This window comes from Nematolebias whitei, chromosome 10, assembly GCF_014905685.2.
Source record: "Nematolebias whitei isolate Nwh7 chromosome 10, NemWhi1, whole genome shotgun sequence".
Classification (NCBI taxonomy): Eukaryota; Metazoa; Chordata; class Actinopteri; order Cyprinodontiformes; family Rivulidae; genus Nematolebias; species Nematolebias whitei.
In genome coordinates, this window is record NC_056507.1 from 34,065,677 (window position 1) to 34,081,345 (window position 15,669).

Consider the following 15,669-nt stretch of genomic DNA (forward strand, 5'->3'; position numbering starts at 1 on the left):
ACATCCAGTCTTATCAGTGATTTGATAATTAACTTACGGATCCACCTGTGTTGTTTTCTCTTGGTACAGGAGGACTTTCATGTCAGCATCTGGCCTCCTGGGAGGTTTCTGTGCTCGTATTGAACACCCTGATTCCCTGAAACGATCACAAGCGTCTTTTAGGACTAGTGAGCTGCTTCATCAGAAATTGTTGTGAAGCTTGTATCTGTGGGAGGGTCTGTATTCTGTAACGATGTGTAAATGTGTAGGTATGTGTCAAATCAACATGAACGCTGGCAGAAAGCTGCTGGTTTGTGCTTTGGCTGCTCCGTGTGTAAAAAGCAGACACGTTCTGTTCGGAGCAGCTGTTCTGCTCGCCTCCCATCCATCCTTCTCACCTCGTGCTTGTGTTTGCTACATTTTTATGCTGCTCTTCAATTTTGCAGAGTGCAAATTTCATTACATTACTCGCTTCCTCTCTGAGCGCCCAATCAGAGGCACAAACAAAGGGCTTGTTGCCTTATTAACGTTTAAATCCAATCTCAGACAGTTAGTCTGAGATGCTCGCAGAGCTACTTGACCTGCTCGTTTCCTCATTTCTCCAGTGTCACATTGTTTGCGCCGACGTGGAGAATGTGTTTTTTTGTTTTGCTGCAGTGTGATTAGGAAGGAATGTGTTGTGCACAGATAAAGCCGTCCTCTCCCCGGAGCTGCTGCAGTATCTGCTGCTCCCGAGCCTCTGATGGTGTACGTGCGCAGCATCCATGTCTAATTCAATCCCTGCGTGACGGAGGAGCCGAGCTGCAGGAATGAGCTCAGGTGTGACCGCGACTGTTCTTGACATTCACTCTCAAGGTGAGGGGATGCAGCAAGCTGAAAACGATGGCTCAGATCTTTTGATGTGGGGTTGATTGGAAAGGTAATGAATAGTAAATATCATACCTGTTGTAGGTAACTTTTTGAACAACAGAAAGCATGATTTAAATCAAAGGCCTAATACATATAGCCCACTACCACGTTCATGTCAGTGTTTTAGATTAAAACCATTCTATTTTAATAAATAACAGACTTACTGGATTATTGAGCATGAACTTTGATGTTTTGAACCACTTTGGCCATGGCTGCCTCAGAGGAGTGGACCGGGAAGAAGGCTGACTCCAGAAACCATCTTATCACTAGCAAACTGGTTGACTCACTATGTTGTGAGTGTGTTGCTTATGTTTGTTGCAGCTCCTCAGACTGATGAAGTCCTTTGGATGAAAGACGAAACGCTTCAACATAAAGAAACCGTCCAGAGGTCCTGACTTAACTTTTTTGGATTTTTTTTTACCTGGATTATTGAGCATGAACTTTGATAACAGACTTACAGTTCTTTTGATCAAACCTTAAAAATAATATTACTTTTTGATTCATAGTAATTCATCCAATGGTCCATGAGATATTTTGCTAACAGAACAAAAGAGGTAACTCCAACAGTTAATGCTAAGGTTTTAAGCAAAGATGCTGCTTTGTAGAACAATGTAGTTGTTGGGGATGATGATCAGCTACTACCACACCAAACTTGATCTCAGTTTATGTAAAATTGACCGACTGTAGCCATTTTTTATTTTCTAAGATCAGTTGGCTATGGCGGCCATCTTGCATTGGTTTGAGTCTGTTGTAGATGTCAAATGAATGATTATTTACTGGAGGTTTCATTCAAGTCTTTTGGGTGGGTTGTTAGATATTTTATTAACAACCAGACTGAGTTGACTGGTAGTTACTGAAATAAATTTTAAACACAGATCTTGCATCAGTTATCTCCCAGAATGTCAGTCTGGGTTCAGTCTTACTCACCACCACATCAAATTCTAGTTCAACGCCTGTAAGATTAACAGAATTTCAACCATATTTTTGTGCTGCCTTGAACTGAATTGACTCCAAAAAGGAATCATTTGTAGAAGTCAACCTGATGATTACTGTTTGAAGGTATGGTTAAAACCTGTCCAGTGATCCATGAGATATTTTACTAACAGTACAGATGAATAAACAAACACAAGTAAAAAACCCTTATTGCTCGGCACAAAATAAATTGTGCATTAAAATTAAAAGGTGCACATGCAGCAGAAGATGAGATTTCATCAGTGAGCAGCTTAATGACTAAACTTTTTTATTCGTGCCTCAGATGCACTCCAGACTTTGACTCATTAAACAAATCAAAGAAGGATTTCAGTACCAGAGTGTTAAAAACAGTGTCCTAAATGTATTTAACTGGAAGTAAATGGTAAATGGACTGTACTTATATAGCACCTTTCTATCTTATCAAGCCACTCAAAGCACTTTACACCACAATCTGTGCCTCATTTACCCATTCATACAGCACTAGATCGCACAAAGACTAATCAGAGCTTTATCACATTCATACACTGATGGGACACACATTGGAGGCAATTAGGGGTCAGTGTGTTGCCCAGGGACACTTCAGCATGTGACTGCTGGTGGAATTGAACCCCCAACTCTTGTGTTGGAGGACGACTGCTCTAACCACTCAGCCACAGCCACCCAGTACAAAGACCTCTCGATGAATGACGTAATGGTCTTATAATTGTCTACCCTAAAAAAACAACACACATTTAAGTGTATGGTTCTTTAATTCCTGCCTGGATTGGATATTTCTTATTTTAGTGTTTTTTTTGTAGACAGTCTTTATGAAGGTTTAAACTTTTCATTTTTTCCCCAATATAATTATTTCAATATTGTCTGTATTAATTTAAAGGGTGTCCTCTGTTGTTGTTGACACTGATCTATGCCTCTGATTAGGATCTGAAACCACATCATGGTGCTTTCTGTGAACAAAACTGTTTTTTTTTTATTTTTTAAATAAATGTAAATGGACTACATGAACACAAAACTCATTAATATCCCTAGTCATTTTTTAGGCAAACGTAATTAAAAATATTTTAGAAAACATTTTCAGTGCTGTAATGTGAACGAGAGCGCTATGATTAAAACAACTTTCTCTATTACATCTTTGATTACACGATCACCCACCTTTCATGGCAACAGCTGATTAGGTAATTGCCTGTATTTGTTTGTGTGTGTTTTGTTTTTCAGTCATAATCAGCTTTATTGTCATTGCACCGAAGCACAACGAAATTACATTTCAGTACAGCCCGTCTGAGAGAAACATAACCAAACAGACATGGGGAGATGGAGGTGACTGAGGCCGCTGGCCTCGAGAGGCGCAGCCCTTTTTTCAGATAAGAAAAAAGACACACAAGGGGGAGTGGAGATGTAAAACAAATAAAATCAAAGCTCGCACTGTGTCCTAGATGGGACACAGTGCGAGAGCTGCAAAAACATCATCTGACCTCAGCAGATAAAACAGCAACATACTGATGACATCATAATACATTTATGCATGAGGAGGCCGACGAGGGCAGCGAGTTGTCCGAGGACCCTGTCAGAAAGTTCCATAGTCCTGATAAAGATGGCACAGTGTCTATCAGCCGGCTCAATTCTTGACACAGATCCACAAATGTCCTTGGGAAGGGAGTAATAGGGGAGGGGGGGAGCAGAGCTTCTTGTTCACATAAACAACCAGGAGAAGTTTGAGATAGCTGGCCAATTCAAGGCCGAGTGGGGAAGCCAAATTCAGATAACACAATTATTTTTGGGTCAGGCAGCCTCTGCTTGAATTTCCATGTCTGCCTTCATAGTTCTGCTGGTACGTCTCACTGGTGATTCCAAACAGCCAAATTATGTGGTCACACCGCCGGACCAAGCTTGTAGCTTCTCCAAGGTCGATTCCTTCCCGCCAGTGAGTTTCAGGAGCCGCAAGTGGCCGGCGATGCTTAGATATTGCATCCAGCTTACGGCTCAGCTCATGCAGCATCTGAGTCTGAGCGCTTACCGCTCGATACATTCCTTCATACAAGGCAGGCAGCCTCATAATTGCCAGAACCGCTGCCGACGTCTTCCTAATTTGTCAATATGCCAGATACCCACCAAATCCAAAAAGCAGAAATCTGGTTATCATAAATCCAATTTTGTATGCATCTTCTACTTCCTCAATGGACAATACGAACAGACACACCGTCTTCCACTGCCCCTGGAATCCATAGTGTATGCAGCTGCGAGTGTCCCTTCAGGGCATGAGGGCTCTCCTTCGCCCTGTCTTCTTGTCAAGAAAGTTTGATCAATTGCTTTGAGAGACCAGCTGACCAGATCCATGATTTACAATTTGGAGGATATTTAGTGAGAGGCTCGGATAGGAATCACAAGCCAAAGAGCAAAGCAGGAGGGAAATGCGTCCGTCCTCGTCAAGAGCAAGCAGATTTTTCATCTAATAGCAAAATATCTCTTGAGCCATTGCATGGATTTTATTGAAACTTTAAAAATAAAATCATTGGATGCACATCTACAACTGTACAAACTGCTGTCACAACATCTGTAGAAAACAGAAAAATAGCCACAACACCGTACATTTTAAAGATGTTGAGCTAAAATTGGGTGTGGTAGTAGACAAAAATCATCCTCAGCCAAGAGTTTAAGTGAAGTTTGTTGGGTGGGGAAACTTTGGCAGGCAGTGGGTGATTTTCACTTCGTAAAAAATGCTTATTTCATTTAAATGAGGATTTCCAACTTATAGCTAGGTAAGAAGATTGAAGGATTCTTTTTTTCAAGAAGGATGCAGAATCTGCAGTTTTAATGATGCTGGGAAAAGTGCCTGAATTGAGTAGAAGTTGGCAATTTTCTATTTACCGCATAGTAACCAATAGCTAAAAGCAATTTTTAAAGTGTAATGGCTAAAAAAAGATTCCACCAGTGTGTATCAGTACAGGCGCGACTGAAACATTAATATATAATTTATCATTTATTCAGATATACAACATCTACATCTGCTTAAAAGATTGTTGTGATTGAACATCAGAAGACATGTAAAGAGTAAAATTTTTTTTAAATACTTCCAACATTTGCAAAATCTTGCAGCTCACAAGTTCACTCAGAATAAGTCTTTCTGAGAATCAAACGCTGAGTTAGAGGATTTTGGATGCAAGTGAAATTTAATGGGAAGTGTTTTGTCTCCTGATGGTCTTTCAGCTGCCGCCGGCGATACAAGCAGCTCTGGCTTCTTCTCTGCCACACAGCTCCAAGTCTTTATGACTAACTCATTACAGCAGCATCAACGTTTAATGACAAAATAAGCTAGTGTTCTCGCAGCCCCCTCACATTCCTCTCAGGGCCCGCGCTTTTTGAATGAACATTATTATTATCATTACGAGACATGAAGGCCTGCGGCTCTCAGGGATGCACGCGTGTCCAGAGCTGTGATGGAAACATCCAGGCAGGGAGGAGAGGCCTAGTTATCACGAGAGATGGAAACATCCCCAGAGTCATGAGTACACACCGGTGAGTATCACTTCTAATTAGGAAGATATTTAATTAATACTCTGATGCATCATATTTCCCTACACGTTTTCAATGGACAGATTTTAATGTAACTCTCAGGACGTAATCACTGAATGTACCTCTACATCTCGTGACCTTGTGGGCTCAACTCAATTCAAAATGGCCGCCACAGCCATCTGTCTTTTGGAAACTCTTCAACTCAGCCAATTTGAAAGATATTTTGCTTAATTTTTTTGAGATAATAGCTGAGCATCATTCACAGACATAGTCCAAACGCAACGTATTGCATGATGTCTTTGTCTAAAAATGTGCCATTAAATGTTTGGAGTCACCTTTGTCTGTCTGTTAGCAAAATATCTCATGAAACTTTACATGGATTTTAATGAAACCTATACAAAATAATTATTGAGTGTTAAGCTAGAAGTGATTCACTTTTGAAACCACAGCCAACTGAGCTCAGAACGCACAAAGAAGTTAATACTCTGTCCACTTTTTTACATTTTGAGCTAAAATATAGTGAGGTTGAAGCTGAGAGTCATTTACAAGACATGCTCCACACGCTACACATTTTGCAAGATTTTTTCTTAAATCCTAATGAAAATTGTTGGACTCAAACCTGTTTGTCTGTTAGCAAAATATCTCATGAATTGATGTGCAGATTCAGATGAAAGTCCCAGTAAATGATCACTAATTGTACTTCTACACTTGAAAAAAATAATTGCAGTCAGTTCTGTTCAAGATGATTGCCAAAGATGTTCAATATTAGTCAACACAAAAAGTGCTGTAACGGGTAATTTTACAGAGTCAGAGTTTCTTTATTTGTCATTCACACCACATGTGGTACACGAGGTGGAGTGAAACTGTGTAGACAGGGTCCCAATTACATCCAACAAAAGTATAAAATGTAAAAGTAAAACAGTAATAAGATCTGAGATATGAACTAAGAAAAATGTCAACTAGAAACACACTAATAATAATAATAATAATAATAATAATAATAATAATAACTTTTATTTATAATGCACTTTACATTCACAGTGAATCTCAAAGTGCTACAAAGAGTGAACATCAGATAGCAGCAGGATAAAAGCAACCATAAAAGCAACCGAGAGCAAAACAACCAGGAGGATAACGCCTCAGAATGAACACATAAAAAAAAAAAAAAAAAAAAACTTAAAATGCACAAAATGCAGATAAAATACTCAAATAAGAACTATGGGTGAATTAAATAAAAAAAAAGTACAGTGCAATCAATTAAAAAACTGGGTAAAAAGAAAGGTTTTAAGACCCTTTTTAAAACATGTCACGGTCTGTGGAGCCCTCAGATATGAAGGCAGGGCGTTCCACAGCCGAGGGGCAGCGCAGGAGAAAGCCCGGTCTCCTGTTGTGCAGGATCGAGACCTGGGAGTGAGAAGAAGATGAGTGTTGGAAGAGCGGAGAGTGCGTGAAGGACAATGAGGGGTGAGAAGTTCTTTTAAATAAGATGGTGCATTACCGTACAAGCATTGGAAGGTGAGCAGATACATTTTGTAAGTGATCCGGGCAGAAACAGGAAGCCAGTGAAGTGAACGGAGTACAGGGGTGATGTGCTCATGCTTACGCACTCTCATCAGGACCCTGGCAGCGCTGTTCTGGACATACTGTAGTTTCTGTATGTTCTTGCCAGGAATCCCAATGAGGAGTGCATTGCAGTAGTCCAGTCTGGAAGAGACAAAGGCATGGACGAGCCTTTCTGCATCGGTGAAGGACAGTGTAGACCGAAGCTTTGCAATATTTCGAAGATGAAAAAAATAAGTTTTACATATATGCTTTATATGGCTTTCAAAGGTGAGTTGTGAATCAAAAATAACACCAAGATTGGTAACTGTATTGGAAAGAGAAATGTTCTGGCCAGAGAAAGAGATACTGCAGATTTTTTGTTGTTGAATTTGGTGTGAAGTACCAATTTGAATTGCTTCAGTTTTTGAACTGTTAAGGTGAAGGAAATTTTGCTGCATCCATGCCTTTATCTCCTCCAGACAAGCTGTGAGTGTGGAAAGAGAAGAAAGTGGAAAAAATGGAGAAGCAGAAGATGATGTAGATGGGGTCTCAGACACATTGCTACCCAGCTTAAGATACAGCTGAGTATCATCAGCATAGCAATGGAATGAGACCCCGTAGCTGCTGATAATACACCCAAGTGGTACCATGTACAAGTTGAAAAGAAGGGGTCCCAGGTCTGATCCCTGGGGCACACCACAAGAAACCATGGCTCAATGACTTGGCACGCCGAGTGGAGACAAACTCTGTTCTGTCTGTCAGGTATGATCGAAACCACTCCAGAGCAGTGCCAGTGAGCCCTGCAAAATGCTGTAAACAGTGGAGTAGGATGTAATGATCCACCGTGTCAAAGGCAGCTGAAAGATCGAGAAGAATAAGGAGAGAAGAGGAACCACGATCAGCATTGATCAACAGGTCATTTGTGACCCGGATCAGAGCTGTTTCAGTGCTATGAGCAGTACGGAAACCTGATTGAAATTTGTCCAGTATAGAAGTCCACTGCACTGAGGAGAGCTGGAAGGGAGCCAGGAATGAGGACCTTAAGATAAGCTGCTAGAAGTTCAGAGTTAATGTTTTTCAGATTTCTAAAAGAAATCTGTCGCTTTGGTTTAATGGTACTGTGCAGGAAAGGAAGCTCCATATAGATGACTTTGTGATCGGATACACCCATGTCATATGCAGAGAGATGATGCACAGTTAGAGAGTTTGTGATGACTAAGTCTAAGGTGTGACCACGAGAATGTGTTAGAAGCTTGACATGTTGTTCTAAGTCCATACAGTCCAAAAGTTGAAGGAATTCAGCAGCTAGATGATTTGTAGGTGTATCAACATGAATGTTGAGATCCCCGAGTATGAGTATGTTAGTGGCTGTGGAACATAACATTGACAAAGTCTCTGATATCTCAGCAAAAAAAGGAAGAATGAGATTTAGGGGGCCTATAAATGAGGAGCACTTTCATTGAGTTTGGTGGTTTGGAGGAGAAAGCCAAACACTCAAAGGAGGACAACTCAGACAGAGTCACAGGAGAAAGGTCCAAATGATCTTTAAAAATGACGGCTAGACCACCGCCACGACCAGAACTCCGTGCTCTCTGGAGATATTTATATCCAGCAGGACATGCCTCATTGAGAGCAGAGAAAATGTTTGGCTGATGCCAAGTCTCTGTAAGGCACATAATATCCAAATCCTTATCCAGAATGTGTTCCTGGATAAGGCATGCTTTATTAGTCAAGGACTGCACATTGAAGAGTTCGATTTTAAGATAAGGCGCAGCCATGTATTTTTTAATAGGCTTGAGAAGATTAAAATCCACTCCACGTTTCCCATCCTGCACTTGAGAGAATGCAGGAACTGCTGTAGTCACGTCAGGACTACAAATCCTAAGAGCCGCAGTGTTCTGATAACGTGAGCACCATGCGCCGGAACGTTCAGCTGACCAGGTGACCGGTATGGAGGACCCAGTCCGATTAAAAATATGCTTTCTCCGGGAGCTTCTGTGGGCATAAGGAGGACGTCGAAAAAGACCCAGCCTTTTGATGATGGAAACGTCCAGAAGATCCACATGGACATTGCAATTATTAAGGCTCAACAGCTCCCCAGCAGAGTAGCTTAGCATCATGCTAGCTGAAGAGGGAGACACGGCGTCACACAGTAGCAGGAATGCAAAATAGCAGAGTCTTCCTAACAACAACAAAAACATAATCCGAAGCCGCAAGCTGACCACAAAAGTGAATAAAATCAGGGAAAAATAAAAAATACTTTAAAATGTTAGCATCCAGACGGAGAAGCGGCGAACAAACAACGCCAGTGTCCTCTCCACAGGCTGGAGCACTAGTAGTACAAAAACAATATGTTGAACAGCAGCACAAACATAAGATTAACATTACATTACAGACATTGAGCCTAAATTTGTCATGGTTGCAGCTGAAAATCAACCACAACACATACTCTTAGTATAGCATGTCACGGCATCGCATGACATTGTGCATTATGTTTTTTCAAGGTTTGACCAAAAAGGCTAAAACTCCGTCTTAACATAAGCTATACTGGTAGTCCTAAACTCTGGGATGAAAAATATGTAATATTCATTTATTCATGAAATGCTAGACCTTCACTTCCTGTTGATTTTGTTCCAAGTTAGTCACAAAAGTACAACACTGCGCGTTGGTTTGTTTTAGAGATGGACCGGCCTGACCCTAAAGGACAGGTTAGAGATAAACCCTCTGTGAATAAGAGCAGCTGCTCACCTCAGTCTCTTATCTGACTAATGACCCCATCTACAGATGAACATCAGTAAAATAAAGGCAATGGTAGTGGACTTCAGAAGTTCTGGGCCTACCCTGAAGCCAGTCTCAACTGAGGGGGTCAATGTGGCGGTGGTCAGAACCTACAAATATCTGGGCATACAACTGCATGACAGGCTGGACTGGTCAGTGAACATTGACTCCCTCTACAGAAAGTATCAGAGCTGAGGAGGCTTGCGTCCTTCAATATCTGCAGAAAACTGCTGATGTTCTACCAGTCTGTGGTAGCCATTGTCCTCTTCTGTGCTGTTGTGTGTTGGGGAGGCAGCATTAAGAGGAGAGATGCAGGGCGACTTGACAGGCTGGTGAGGAAAGCTGGTTCTGTGTTGGGAGCAGAGCTGGAGTTCCTTACATCAGTGGCAGAGAAAAGGGCTCTCTGTAAGCTGCTATTCATCATGGACAATACTGACCATCCTCTGCACGGGGCCATCATGAGGCAGAGGAGCTCCTTCAGTGGTAGATGCTGTCCCTGCCCTGCTCCACAGATTCAGGAAGTCCTTTGTCCCGCACTGTTCAACTCCTCCCCGTACAGTAAAAATAGAACTCTGTCTGTAAATCTGCAGCACTCCGGACACTTATGTACAGTGGGTACGGAAAGTATTCAAACCACTTTAAATTTTTCACTGTTTCATTGCAGCCTTTTGCTAAAATCAAACAAGTTCATTTTATTTCTCATTAATGCACACTCAGCACCACATCTTGACATAAAAAAACAGAAATGTAGAAACTTACAAATTAAAAAAAAAATTAAAACTGGATTATCACATGGTCATAAGTATTCAGACCTTTTGCTCAGTATTGAGTAGAAGCACCTTTTGAGTTAGTACAGCCATGAGTCTTCTTGGGAATGATGCAACAAGTTTTTCACACCTGGATTTGGGGATCCTCTGCCACTCTTCCTTGCAGATCCTCTCCAGTTCCGTCATGTTTGATGGTGAACATTGGTGGGCAGACATTTTCAGGGCTCTCCAGAGATGCTCATTTGGGTTTAGGTCAGGGCTCTGGCTGGGCCAGTCAAGAATGGTCACAGAGTTGTTCCGAAGCCACTCTGTTGTAATTTTAGCTGTGTGCTTAGGGTCTTTGTCTTGTTGGAAGGTGAACCTTCGGCCCAGTCTGAGGTCCAGAGCACTCTGGAATAGGTTTTCTTCCAGGATATCTCTGTACTTGGCCGCATTCATCTTTCTTTCAATTGCAACCAGTCGTCCTGTCCCTGCAGCTGAAAAACACCCCCATCGCATGATACTGCCACCACCATGTTTCACTGTTGGGATTGTATTGGGCAGGTGATGAGCAGTGCCTGTTTTTCTGCACACATACCGCTTAGAATTAACACAAAACAGTTCAGTCTTCCTCTCATCAGACCAGAGAATCTTATTTCTCATAGTCTGGGAGTCCTTCATGTGTTTTTTGGCAAAACTCTCTGTGGGTTTTCATATGCTTTGCACTGAGGAGAGGCTTCTATCAGGCCACTCTGCCATAATGCTCTGATAGTTGACTTTGTGGAACTTTCTCCCATCTCCCTACTGCATCTCTGGAGCTCAGCCACATTGATCTTTGGGTTCTTCTTCACCTCTCTTACCAAGGCTCTTCTCCCACGATTGCTCAGTTTGGCTGGATGGCCAGGTCCAGGAAGAGTTCTGGTCATCCCAAATTTCTTCCATTTAAGGATTATGGAGGCCATTGTGCTGTTAGGAACATTGAGTGCTGCAGAAATTCTTTTGTAACCTTGTCCAGATCTGTGCCTTGCCACAATTCTGTCTCTGAGCTCCTTGGGCAGTTCCTTTGACCTCATGATTCTCATTTGCGCTGACATGCACTGTGAGCTGTGAGGTCTTATATAGACAGGTGTGTGCCTGTCCTAATCAAGTCCAATCAGTTGAATTAAACACAGCTGAACTCCAGTGAAGGAGTAGAAACATCTCAAGGAGGATAAAAAGGAAATGGACAGCATGTGAGTTAAATATGTGTGTCACAGCAAAGGGTCTGAATACTTATGACCATGTGATATTTCAGTTTTTATTTTTCAATTAATTTGCAAAAAGTTCTACATTTCTGGTTTGTTATGTCAAGATGGGGTGCTGAGTGTACATTAATGTGAAATAAAATTAACTTTTTTTTTTAATTTTAGCAAAAGACTGCAATGGAACAAAGAATGAAAAATTTAAAGTGGTCTGAATACTTTCTGTACCCACTGTACGTGTATGTATGTATATATATACATGTACATATGCGTGTGTATCCTTAGTTGTGTATGTATGTATTCATATATATAGGTTAATCATAAATGTAGTATTCCCTACCACCTTGTGCAGTCTTTTTCCAAATTTGTGTAGTCTGCTTCTTTTTTTTAAATTATTTCATGTGATTTTTTTCTGTATACTTTAATTAGAACATGCTACTGGATGCCTCAAATTCCTATCTATCTATCTATCTATCTATCTATCTATCTATCTATCTATCTATCTATCTATCTATCTATCTATCTATCTATCTATCTATCTATCTATCTATCTATCTATCTATCTATCTATCTATCTATCTATCTATCTATCTATCTATCTGTCTGTCCGTCCGTCCGTCCGTCCGTCCGTCCGTCCGTCCGTCCGTCCGTCCGTCCGTCCGTCTGTCTGATGGTGAAAGATCTGTCTGTAGTTCACAGTTTATTGTTACCTCTGTCTCAGGCCTGTATTTTATTTGTGCCTCCTTAAAGAAACGCAGCTCTCCCAACATCCAAATCAAGTATTTTGTATGTCGTTGCATCTCATCTCAAGTCTTACTTGGTTTTGCAACACCACCCCCCCCACACACACACACACACACACGCACGTGTGTGTATTTTGTTCAAGTTACATTGTGGGGACCAATTTTGCAAAAAATTCTACAGGACCAACTTCTCCTTATGGGGACCTGGCTTTGGTCCCCATAAGAAGAAGTCATGTTGATGTAGGGGTTAGGGTTAGGACTAAAGTGTAAATTGTGGATGGGTTAGGGTTAGGCATGGACCAGTAATGGTTAGGTTTAGGGTAAGGGCCAGGGTTAGGCTAATGCAAAGTCCCCACAAAGTCAGAATTACGAGAATACGTGCCCAACCCCCCCCCACACACACACACACACACACACACTCACACAGCTCTGGCTGACAGAAATGACCAGATTCCTCAGGCGACCATGTAACATGACACAACGTAGTGTGGGACATGTGTGTGTGTGTGTGTGTGTGTGTGTGTGTGTGTGTGTGTATGAATGGTAGCTGGTGTTATTATGGACTTTGAGGTGCATTGCTGAGCGGTGAGTCATAGTGACCCCCCCAGTGCTGCATTGTTTCAGCTAATTCATGCCACCTACTGGTCAAATATTTGTATTCACAGAGGAACACTGAACACTGTGGCTGATTGATGCAACCTTTAAAATATGATGAGCAGTGTTTAATTAATATCTAGATATTTTATAAATATTACAGATTGCATGTGATATTCTTTTTCTAGAACCTGGATTTGCGATAATAAAATCATCCTAACTGTAGTTGTCAGCCACATCGAATGTTTTAGGGTCTTAAGGTTTAAAGTAGTGATTGTTGTGCAAAATAATTAGAGACACTAGAATCACAAGATGGTGCTGTTGGATCAGAAACAGTCTCCAAGCGTGGCTGGACTGAGGGAACGCAGGTCTTTTTGTTTTTAATATGGTGTCTCTTTTCATCAGATGACCCCAGTGATCTGAAGGCCGACAGCAGCCCCACCACAGAAAACGAGATAACAGCCAAGGAGCGAGGCGTCCTGGAGAACAACGAGAAGGAGGAGATGGACCGCGAAAGATCTCCGGAGGACGAGGGGGAAGAGAAGAAGCTGAAGGAGGAGGAGGATGAGGGCGAGGAGAAGAGGATGATGGAGCAGGAGGTGCTAACAGAGGAGCAGGAGCTGGAGGAGCTGAAGGCCCAGGTACTGCAGCTGCTGCTCGAGCTTGAAGAGGCCAGAGAGACGTCCAACAAACACCAGGAGAGTTTCCACGAGCTGCAAGGTGAATCTTCATTTCATACCATTTATTCATCAATTTACAAACCAGGATGCAAACGTTAACTCACTTCTTTAAAACTTAAATGCAAACAAACAACCACCAACTGAAGGGTCTCGGGCCACAACCGGCCCATGAGCTCATTCCATCTGGCCCAGGAAGTATGAAGTTAATGATAAATGAGTCAGTTGTTGCTCATCACAGAAAGTCTTAATCACAACAGAGCCTTAGTCAGAGATTAGATTGTTGAATTGATTAGATTGAGATTATATATTTTTTCCTTCAGTTTGAGCTGAGTACAGCAGTGTTTTCCATTATCCAAGGAGTTCGGCCCACCCTCCCAACAGAACCACCCGTCCTGCTGTAAATATGGACAACATTAATAAATGTCCATAGATGTTTGCATGTGACCAGTTCTGTGCAGAAGGGAAGACACAAAATGTCCCTTATTCCTCATCATCACCCCCTCCTCCCTCATTGTGCCCCGACCTCCAACTTCTGTGTCTAAAATTAAACTTTGTATTAAATGTTACGTGTTGGGACTGACATCATTACCAGACACACACCTGACCTGCGCGTGATCAAACTCCTGCCAGGAGACACGGTGGTCCAGCGGGAGCGTGCATCGCCTGTTGTGACTACAGTAAACTCATGGTTTTCTGCAGCTTTATTTCTTGGAATCAAACTTCATCAACACTAAAATAATTAAATTTATGAGCATAATTTATGCAAATGTCTCAGTTGAACCTATTTTTAATCCACTCAGTGTTATCTCTGGTAGTTTCATGTGTTTTGTGGTTTATCATTATTATCTACACAATTCCATTCAAAACCAGATCAAGCAAAATAAACATTTGAGTTATCTGTATGTACTAAGCTTGTCTATTGTTCAAATCGTTCTGTGAAGTAAATATATGTAGTTCAATAAAGGAAAATAAATTGTATTAAATGAGTAAAAGAGATGAAATCTTTAAAATATAATCCATCCATGCATTATCTTTCCCCGCTTCTTCCTTTTCGGGTCGTGGCACCACTGGTGCCCATGTCCAACCATCACTGTGTGAGAGACGGGGTACACCCTGGACAGGTCTCCAGTCCATCACAGGGACACATAGAGACAAACGAGACAAACAACAATTCACTCTTTCACTCACACCTAGGGACAATTTAGAGTTACCAATCAGTCTAACATGCATGTTTTTGGTCTGTGGGAGGAAACAGGAGTACCCGGAGAAAACCCATGTATGCACGGAGAGAGCATGTAAACTACACCCAGAAAGGCCCCCGGACCGGGGTTTGAACCAGGAAAACCTGCTTGCTGAGAGGCAGCAGCTCTGCCACCTGATCCACCGTGCTGCCCTAAAATATAATCCATTTAAGTGAAAAAAAGTTGTTTTAATGCAGCGAGACATCTATCGATGTGGCAAATGTAAATATCAATTTGTTAGTTATTTTGTATTGAGCACAGGACTGTCTGAGCTACAGTTGTATAAATATCATCCTTATAAAGTATAACAACATAATATAAAGACAAACACTTCTTTTCAGCATCAACTTTTAGGAATTTGATGAAAAGTGTATCACTCTATTGTGCAAATTTTAGAAAATGAGAATTTATGGACTTTCTTGTATGGTCAGCATGATGGCACAGTTGGTAGAGCTGCCGCCGCTCAGCGAGAGGGTCCATGTTTCAAATCCTGGTCCAGGACCTTTGTGGGTGGAGTTTGCATGTTCTTTTCGTGCATGCGTGGGTTTTCTCTGGGTTTCCTCCCACAGACCAAAAACATGTAAGTGGGCAAAGATAATGGATGGATGGACTTTCTTGTACAGTAACTAAAAATATTTGAACATTAAAAACCTCCACACTGGTAACAGTACAGGATAACTAATAGTTTATTTTACTGTATTTACCTATTGTGTATATATATATATATATATATATAT

The 15,669-nt window shown here is 41.5% G+C and overlaps 1 protein-coding gene across 1 annotated transcript in view; it reads left to right on the forward strand.

Moving 5' to 3' along the window:
* The window catches only part of LOC119415830 (coiled-coil domain-containing protein 136), a gene marked incomplete in the record, with an annotated part of 48,586 nt that overhangs the window by 10,974 nt on the left and 21,943 nt on the right, over positions 1 to 15,669 (forward strand). The window contains 1 exon segment of the mRNA XM_037683002.1: positions 13,417 to 13,731. Coding sequence (XP_037538930.1) covers positions 13,417 to 13,731 — 315 coding nt within the window.